Consider the following 10,729-nt stretch of genomic DNA (forward strand, 5'->3'; position numbering starts at 1 on the left):
AGTGTATAATAATATATAATATATTAATTTTTATTTACTTTCAATACATGCTTGTAAAACTCCTAAAAAGCTTGTAGCACTGCAGTTGAATATAATCAGCACTAACTGGGATAAATAATCCACTTAGTAACAAAACACACTTGATTTATTTTGATTTACTTTCAATACATGCTAGTAAAACTCCTAAAAAGCTTGTAGCACTGCAGTTGAATATAATCAGCACTAACTGGGATAAATAATCCATTTAGTAACAAAACACACTTGATTTATTTTTATTTACTTTCAATACATGCTTGTAAAACTCCTAAAAAGCTTGTAGCACTGCAGTTGAATATAATCAGCACTTACTGGGATAAATAATCCATTTAGTAACAAAACACTCTTGATTTATTTTGATTTACTTTCAATACATGCTTGTAAAACTCCTAAAATGCTTGTAGCACTGCAGTTGAATATAATCAGCACTTACTGAGATAAATAATCCATTTAGTAACAAAACACACTTGATTTATTTTTATTTACTTTCAATACGAGAACGCCCGTCCAACGGTGCATTTAATTTAGACGATAGGACCTCTGACGGCCGACACCACCTTTTTGACGTTGGTATATTAAAGTTCAGCATACAGGGCACCTATGTACAAATTTTCATTGCGAGCACTTGTTTGGTTTAGTCTCAGGAAACACTTTTATACCAGAACGCCCGTCCAACGGTGCATTTAATTTAGACGATAGGACCTCTGACGGCCGACATTACCTTTTTGACGTTTGTATATTAAAGTACACCATAAAGGGCACCTGTGTACAAATTTTCATTGCGGGCACTTGTTTGGTTTAGTCTCAGGAAACACTTTTATACCAGAACGCCCGTCCAACGGTGCATTTAATTTAGACGATAGGACCTCTGACGGCCGACATTACCTTTTTGACGTTTGTATATTAAAGTACACCATAAAGGGCACCTGTGTACAAAGTTTCATTACGGGCACTTGTTTGGTTTAGTCTCAGGAGTGACTTTTATACGAAAACTCCCGTCTAACGGTGCATTTAATTTAGACGATAGCACCTCTGACGGCCGACACCACCTTTTTGACGTTGGTATATTAAAGTTCAGCATACAGGGCACCTGTGTACAAATTTTCATTGCGGGCACTTGTTTGGTTAAGTCTCAGGAGTGACTTTTATACGAGAACGCCCGTCCAACGGTGCATTTAATTTAGACGATAGCATCTCTGACGGCCGACACCACCTTTTTGACGTTGGTATATTAAAGTTCAGCATACAGGGCACCTGTGTACAAATTTTCATTGCAGGCACTTGTTTGGTTTAGTCTCAGGAGTGGCTTTTATACGAGAACGCCCGTCCAACGGTGCATTTAATTTAGACGATAGGACCTCTGACGGCCGACACCACCTTTTTGACGTTGGTATATTAAAGTTTAGCATACAGGGCACCTGTGTACAAATTTTCATTGCGGGCACTTGTTTGGTTAAGTCTCAGGAGTGACTTTTATACGAGAACGCCCGTCCAACGGTGCATTTAATTTAGACGATAGCATCTCTGACGGCCGACACCACCTTTTTGACGTTTGTATATTAAAGTACACCATACAGGGCACCTGTATACAAATTTTCATTGCGGGCACTTGTTTGGTTTAGTCTCAGGAGTGACTTTTATACGAAAACTCCCGTCCAACGGTGCATTTAATTTAGACGATAGCACCTCTGACGGCCGACACCACCTTTTTGACGTTTGTATATTAAAGTTCAGCATACAGGGCACCTGTGTACAAATTTTCATTGCGGGCACTTGTTTGGTTTAGTCTCAGGAGTGGCTTTTATACGAGAACGCCCGTCCAACGGTGCATTTAATTTAGACGATAGCACCTCTGACGGCCGACACCACCTTTTTGACGTTGGTATATTAAAGTTCAGCATACAGGGCACCTGTGTACAAATTTTCATTGCGGGCACTTGTTTGGTTTAGTCTCAGGAGTGGCTTTTATACGAGAACGCCCGTCCAACGGTGCATTTAATTTAGACGATAGCACCTCTGACGGCCGACATTACCTTTTTGACGTTGGTATATTAAAGTTCAGCATACAGGGCACCTGTGTACAAATTTTCATTGCGGGCACTTGTTTGGTTTAGTCTCAGGAGTGACTTTTATACGAGAACGCCCGTCCAACGGTGCATTTAATTTAGACGATAGCACCTCTGACGGCCGACATTACCTTTTTGACGTTGGTATATTAAAGTTCAGCATACAGGGCACCTGTGTACAAATTTTCATTGCGGGCACTTGTTTGGTTAAGTCTCAGGAGTGACTTTTATACGAGAACGCCCGTCCAACGGTGCATTTAATTTAGACGATAGCATCTCTGACGGCCGACACCACCTTTTTGACGTTTGTATATTAAAGTACACCATACAGGGCACCTGTATACAAATTTTCATTGCGGGCACTTGTTTGGTTTAGTCTCAGGAGTGACTTTTATACGAGAACGCCCGTCCAACGGTGCATTTAATTTAGACGATAGCACCTCTGACGGCCGACATTACCTTTTTGACGTTGGTATATTAAAGTTCAGCATACAGGGCACCTGTGTACAAATTTTCATTGCGGGCACTTGTTTGGTTTAGTCTCAGGAGTGACTTTTATACGAAAACTCCCGTCCAACGGTGCATTTAATTTAGACGATAGCACCTCAGACGGACGACATCACCTTTTTGACGTTGGTATATTAAAGTTCAGCATACAGGGCACCTGTGTACAAATTTTCATTGCGGGCACTTGTTTGGTTAAGTCTCAGGAGTGACTTTTATACGAGAACGCCCGTCCAACGGTGCATTTAATTTAGACGATAGCATCTCTGACGGCCGACATTACCTTTTTGACGTTGGTATATTAAAGTTCAGCATACAGGGCACCTGTGTACAAATTTTCATTGCGGGCACTTGTTTGGTTTAGTCTCAGGAGTGACTTTTATACGAGAACGCCCGTCCAACGGTGCATTTAATTTAGACGATAGCACCTCTGACGGCCGACATTACCTTTTTGACGTTGGTATATTAAAGTTCAGCATACAGGGCACCTGTGTACAAATTTTCATTGCGGGCACTTGTTTGGTTTAGTCTCAGGAGTGACTTTTATACGAGAACGCCCGTCCAACGGTGCATTTAATTTAGACGATAGCACCTCTGACGGCCGACACCACCTTTTTGACGTTTGTATATTAAAGTTCAGCATACAGGGCACCTGTGTACAAATTTTCATTGCGGGCACTTGTTTGGTTTAGTCTCAGGAGTGACTTTTATACGAGAACGCCCGTCCAACGGTGCATTTAATTTAGACGATAGCACCTCTGACGGCCGACATTACCTTTTTGACGTTGGTATATTAAAGTTCAGCATACAGGGCACCTGTGTACAAATTTTCATTGCGGGCACTTGTTTGGTTTAGTCTCAGGAGTGACTTTTATACGAGAACGCCCGTCCAACGGTGCATTTAATTTAGACGATAGCACCTCTGACGGCCGACACCACCTTTTTGACGTTGGTATATTAAAGTACACCATACAGGGCACCTGTATACAAAGTTTCATTACGGGCACTTGTTTTGGTTTAGTCTCAGGAGTGGCTTTTGTACGAGAACGCCCGTCCAACGGTGCATTTAATTTAGACGATAGGACCTCTGACGGCCGACACCATCTTTTTGACGTTGGTATATTTAATTTCAGCTTACAGAGCATCTGTGTACAAAGTTTCATTGCGGGCACTTGTTTGGTTTAGTCTCAGGAGTGCTTTTTAAGTAGAGAACGCCCTTTTAAGGATACATTTTTACATTTTAGTTATTATATTTGGGTTTTTATTTATTATAAATTTATCGGGAATTCTTTGTGGTAAATAATAAATACGAAAAACTGTGTAGATTTTGTGAAAAATCGTATTTTACTAATTCGTTTTATATTATTATTTTAGATTTTGAATGTTTGTTAGCGCCTTCTGATTGTTGACTGGAACATTGTTGCACGGAATACAAACGGACGATAAAGTGACGCTAACTTCACGGTGGTCTCCATCCCCACTCTTTCTCTCCGCCTCGGTTGATCACCCCATTAAATCTCACACGTGAGGAGCTCGTTACTTTTGAAGACTACTACCAAATACTAAATAGTAAAGTAATAACAACTAGAGTGACTACGTGAATGATATGTAATTGGTGTGGCACTGAAGGTTGTTTTCGAAGTGAATATAACTTCGTTAATGATTTTAATAATTAATCTTTTATTATTTAGAAATATTTCCACATGTCTTACTCAGTTGTGAAGCAGTACCTGGAAATTTCAGAAACCAACAAAACAGGTATCTAGCTTTCTTGGGTATTTTTACCTGAAAGAATATTGTTTATTTAAACTCAATTTTAGGTTTTGATTTTAGCTTTGAATTAATTTAGGTTATGGTGATTTTTGTTTGTAGATTGTTAACATAATAGCCTATGCAGTTCTGAGCAATTACTAGGTCAATTTAAATTTCTTTCATATTTTAATATAGTGAGATAGTACTTTAAAAGTAAGAAACATGAAAATGAAGAGTAGGCTAAGTATAGTATAGTAATACACACTGAAACCATTTAAGTTAGATTAAAACTACTTTTAAATATTTCTGGCCATGTAGACTGCAGTAAATAAGTGGCCACCTCCATAATTCAATCATGATTATCGATTAAAAATATTGAAATCATTGTATACAACGTTTGAGTAGGCTAGTGGCATGGGCAATGAACATGCAGCTGTGCAAAACTTGTGAAAAAGAAGATACTGTACCCTGGCTGCGTCCAACACTCCAGTGATCAATAATATCGAATCATCAATTTAGAATGATTTAAATGCTGTCAGACATGTTAGTTTACCCTGTTAAATAGTATAAAGCAAGTTGTTTTGTTTTATATAATGTAAAATACATACGTAGCTGTAAGATAAAAGGCCGGGGCGGCAAATCACGAATTTGACGTTACCAACGTATTCTGCTCACCCTCCTGAACAAAAAATATATATAGTACTAGGGGGTGCAAATGACAAATAACATGATTTTAGGGGGTATATTCATAAGTGGTTAAGTTTCTAATGTTTTAATGTTCAGTTTGTGTGCTGTGTCTGGATAATCTGTTTACTTGAATATTATCTGCGGCCGGGACTGATAGCAGCCTGATAACGTATCTGTTATCTGAGTTCTCCGGGGCAGAGTCAGTGCTTCACAAGATATCGTGTTCAGTAGGTGAATCAACCATCCACTAGTTCGACCAACCCTAGTGAATTGTGTGTGTTGGAGTGTTTCGTAGGGCACGTAAAGAGTTTACGTTTTAACCGAAACGAAATTATTATTTCCTTTTTAATTGAACATGGAATTTTTAATAATGAGTGTATTTGTTCGTCGTGCAGTCGCGTGTTGTTTTTAAACCGGGAGACTTTGTTGTTTCGTTGCGATAGGAAAATTAGAAAAATTAGTAAGAAAAGAAGTTTTAAATGTTGCAATGGTACTTTGGGATTATACCGACCACACCCAGACATGAATCGTTATTTCACATTTCGTTTCTACTGATTACTAGATTAGCGTAGAACAATATTTCGTCAATATAAAACAGGAATTGTCTTATCGCAAACACCTCCCCATCCTCAGACAGAGGTCAAAGTCGAGCGTCTAGTAGATAACGTGATTGCAGAGTCTCGCCGCCCGTTCAGCTGGTGCATCGCTTTGTTGTACTTCCGTGTTTTACCTCTACATTTCTCCAAACACAAAAATTCAACAAAAACAAACATTTACCAAACTAAACTTTTTATTAAAAAAACACTCACAACTTGTTTTTATTCTTGATCACATTCCGCCACCCAAAATGCGAGTGCCTCCGGCCATCAGCGCGGGCTTCGGCAGCACCCTCGGTGCTGCCCCGCGCTGATGTCGACGAAAGAAAAACATCCCTCGAGATAGTACCTATCAGTAAAATATCAAATTCTAGAGGGGCTAATCAGAAATATAAATTGAATTGTAATGGAAAGGCAATGATGTACCGTGCAAATCACGTGATGCCGCGCGGCCTGCCGTAATCAGGATTCTCGAGAAAGATAAGATAACAGCGACAACAATACCGATCACAATACCTGGAAATGCTTGTAAGTTTGTAATTTTGTAATTGAAGAGTTGTTTTTTCGTTCTATCATGTTTGTTTCTATAAATTTCTATTTTTGTGTTCTTCATACTGGTGTGGTCGGTATAATCCCAAAGTACCGTTGCAATTTTTAAAAATCCACTTTTTTGTTGCTGCTGCTCAGCTATATCCGCCAACACACTAATGGTAAGTGTTCTCTGTTAATATCCATCTATATATATTTATATTTGAGTTTTTCATGATTTATTAAGTTTTTTAACTTTACATAATTGCCTTTGCATTACATTTCAATTTATATTTCTGATCAGCCCTTCTAGAATTTTATATTTTACTGATAGGTACATCTCGAGGGATGTGTTTCTTTAATTGACATCAGCGCGGGCTTCGGCAGCACCTTCAGTCCTGGCCGGAGGCACTCGTCTCATTTCGATAACAAGTAATTAATTTGTTGCTCGAAATTAAGAAACATTGTACATTGTTCATTTTGATCAAAATTCTGCTCATTTCAGTATTATTTTTCATTTACGTTTGCAAAGATGGCGGCGCAACCGATGACGTCATCACGAGGTTGAATCATGGTCACAAAAGGTCACGTGACGCTAGACGTGGATGTAGAACATGGAGATATTACTGAATAGTTATTTAATTTTTTATGTTCTAGAACTTCGTTATTTCTCATTTCCACCCCATCAAACCTTAAACTTTTTTTGTTCTATAGGACGATTCCAATAAGTTAATAACGCAAAACTCGTATTTTTCCGCTCCGGCTGTTAATATGATAATTACCAATACATATATTTCTTTGCCAAATAAAACTATAGTTTGACTATTATAGTACAATCTTAAAAGTCTATAAGTAATTGTTTCTTGTTATTGTTTCAAAGTAATAGAAACAAAGTTAAACTATAAGCTACAGTATAATAAGGTGCCACCAACACAATCGGATGATAATCATCGATTTCAAATATCGATACAATCAAATACGACATTTCACCTATACATATTCATAATTAATCATTGCCAGCTTTATATGTACTATTGAGATCATTACCAGCTGTTGTTATTTCATTTATGGAGAAGAAGGCTAGTGACAACAACAAGAACAATGGCAATGAATATTAACTAAAGATGTTTTTATTATCATTTAGCAAGTATTCTGTTTGTAGTGAGGAGATGAAAACCAGAATTAAAGGTGGAAATCAAATAGTGATTTGCTACAAGAAAACTCAGAGCAAACACGATGTTGCAAAAACACACTTGAGAAGACTTTTTTGAATATTTTTAATTTGGTACTATGAATATACAGAATATCATGTACTATTTTAGTTGAAATCAAACAAACTATGACATTTTTATTTATGAGTGTAGTTTTTGACAGCATCAGTACCTGCAGAAATACCATTTCAGACTGGCTAAAGTAATCGTAAGTACTATGCTGCTTAAACAGGCTTGAAATAAAGTTTAATTATTGTATGTAGTGTGAAACAAATATATTTCTTATACATATGTATAGCTTCTCTATATTAACTTTTTTAAAGCTTAAAACGTAATTCAGCTTGACGTCATTGCTCAAAACTTATTCAAAGTAAATACGTGTTTGGAAACAAATTCAAAATTGAAATCATGTGTTCCGTTATTGACTAATGGCGCTGTAACAGCAGATGTGTTTGCACGAAAGCCATGCTGTTCTGCAACAAGAAGTTTATTAGATTCTAAGAATTCTGTCAATTCTTTAAAAATTAATTTTTCAAATATTTTGGAAAATTATGATAGTAATGAAATTGGGCATTAGTTTTTCAAATCTGTTGTTTCTCCAATCTTGAATATAGATTTTACCTTAGCAATTTTTAGCCTGCTAGGAAAAACACCAGTAATAAGGGACACATTTATAACATGAAGTAGTTGTTTGACTGAAAATGATTTGGTATACGTAGTTACTGGCATTGGGAATATCATCATAACCAGATGTAAATTCACAATTGAGTGATGAACATGATTTTTCCATTTTAATTCTTCTCTGAATTAGAATCGAAAAAAGCCTGATTCCAATTCCTGGGTGTTTTGGGAGAGAAACTGCTGGAAAGAAACTGAAGTTTTTTTCCCATATATAGTGCAAATGTTGAAAATTTGCACTCGTATATATAAGTCGTCTCTCATATTTAGCGAATAGCTTTTACCAGATGTAATAAATCAAATGAATTATTTGATTTATTGTGTATAACATAAGACTAAGTACAGTGCCACATGTCTACATTTTGTAACAGAGTAATAAATATTTGAAAAGCCTATATAGTCAGTCCTCGGGATTTCTCGAAGTTATCGACGGGCCGATCTTATCGGCTCTTGGCACTCAAAGAGATAAACCACAAAACTAGCTGGCTTTATATTGAAGGTTAAGTTGAATATTGTAATTTTGCTTTATTCTACTAATTCTGTTTAATATGGTGTGCTAGTGCATGCTAATATTTATAGTTTTGAAGTAACAAACCAGTTTTGTTTTATATTATTTAGAGTCTAGGTACGTCTGTAAATACAGGATCAGAATGAATGTTTGAGACTCATATAAATCTCTAGGAATTTTGGACAAATTAGATATAATGTCACCTATGTAATTAACTGTACTACTTCATGTATGGTAGCTATTTAAAATGGTTTCATTCATATAAAATATGGGTTTAGTTTATTTTCTTATTTAAAAATAGAAAACAATGTTCAATATTCATTATAGTAGAATTTTTACTCCTGACATTTCTTTTTTTTAACATTAAGCGGAACAGTATTTTTTCTGACAAAAAAATGAAAAGCACAGTTTTGTATCTAAACCTCTACAGTTAAAAATGTCTTGCCTTCCAAGAACTGAGTACCCAATTAATAATAGGTGTTTTTATTTCATAATACACAAAAAATACTTATAGTCCGAAAAGAGTTAAATATATTACCAGAGGTTTGTAAATAAATCAATTTTAGTCAACAATGTGAATATAATCCTATAATAGAGTTTTATTAACTCAACTTATTGGGACATAACCAAGTTTTGATTAATCAATCAGAATTCGTGTATGGCTCGTACCTATAAAAGTTCAGATGACTGGTTTGGAAAACTCAAAATACTGCAAGCAGCTGAGCTGTATGGACTAATCTCACTATCAACTTTGTAGAGAATGTAAGGCACACAATTTAGCACTTCACTTATCTTTTCAAAATGTCACAACATTACAGATGAAGTCATCACATCTTGTTTGAAAGAATATCAAGCTATCAAAATGGTGTAAGTAAAGGCCAGGAAGTATACAAATGTTAAAATAAATATAGGCTATTCTACTTTTGAATAACTCAAAATAGAACAAGTATTCTTTTTCAAACGAGACAAATTGAAAGCTTTTTTCTTGATTGTGCAATAAACAGAACAAGTTTTTAATTTAAAAAAAATATGTATATTATGGCACTTTTTTATGTTGCATTAGGTTGATTTCATTTCTTTCACAATAATGTAGTGATTTTGTAGTAGTAAAAATCAAAATTTGTTTGTTCAATTTCTATTGATATAAATTTGTCAGTGGTTGTTAGAAAGTTTAAAAAAAATTAGGTCTCTGTTACAGAAACTGGGCAGACAAAGTTAGCTGTTAAAAACAAGAAGCAAGCCCAAAAGTTTCTGTTAGAGCAACAGCGTACTGAGCAGGTCCGCAGACAGTACAAGCGGCAGCAGGATCGGACAGAGGACAACCTCCGCAGACTGAACGCTCTGAGCCGTAACCGAGTGAGCAAGGACACAACAACTTCTGTAAGTAAACTATGCTTAAGTAATCACGTTTTTTGTGTTTTTCTTTTTAACATATATTTTGTGTTACTTGAAAAATACATCGAACATAGGTGATGGATCTATTGATTATTGTGATGAACCATGTTACTGTTAAGGTGAGTCTTTTACAGTGTATTTTCCTACATGTTTCACATTTCAGATATTAATATATTAATTTGCTGTATGTTGGTCTACAGGTTGTGAAAAAAAAACTATTTAATATTCTAAAATTATCCTTTATAAATAAAAAATATAAACCCTCTCTTATATTACTCTATACACAACTAAATTGTATAAATATGTTTTGTTGTCTATATTTTTACTGAGTGCTTTAAAATAATAAAATAAAGTACATGGTACTGGTTTATTTTTTATACTTGATAATATGTAGACAAACTTGAGAATAATATTCAAACTCTGTACACACACATACACGCACGCACATGTGCACACACACGCGCGCACACACACACACACACACAATTTTATATATATATTTTAATATACATGTAAAGAGTTTAATAGCATGCAGAGAGGGAAAGATTATTTTAGTTAAGTGTACCTTATAAAGTAAACTTCTCATTCATTACTTATTATTTGTAGGAGTGTACTGTTACAGATTGTAAAAAGGGCCAAGAGAAGTAAAGAGGAACCAGAGATTGTGAAACCGGAAGAAGGCACAGTGTTCACTGAGGAGGATTTTGTTATGTTCGAGCGTGAGTACGTCGTGGACTAGTGACATGAACTCATCAACGTGTGGGACCG

At 35.9% G+C, this 10,729-nt stretch overlaps 1 protein-coding gene across 1 annotated transcript; it reads left to right on the top strand.

Annotated features, from left to right (window-relative positions):
- The first annotated feature begins 4,108 nt into the window (after window positions 1–4,108).
- LOC124368868 (active regulator of SIRT1-like) lies at window positions 4,109–10,725 on the top strand. Its single transcript, XM_046826336.1, has 3 exons — window positions 4,109–4,364; window positions 9,765–9,946; window positions 10,584–10,725. The coding sequence occupies exons 1-3, from the start codon at window positions 4,310–4,312 to the stop codon at window positions 10,698–10,700; spliced, it is 354 nt and encodes a 117-aa protein (XP_046682292.1). The 5' UTR covers window positions 4,109–4,309; the 3' UTR covers window positions 10,701–10,725.
- The last annotated feature ends 4 nt before the right edge of the window (window positions 10,726–10,729 follow it).

Source organism: Homalodisca vitripennis, chromosome 1 (genome assembly GCF_021130785.1).
Source record: "Homalodisca vitripennis isolate AUS2020 chromosome 1, UT_GWSS_2.1, whole genome shotgun sequence".
Taxonomy (NCBI): Eukaryota; Metazoa; Arthropoda; class Insecta; order Hemiptera; family Cicadellidae; genus Homalodisca; species Homalodisca vitripennis.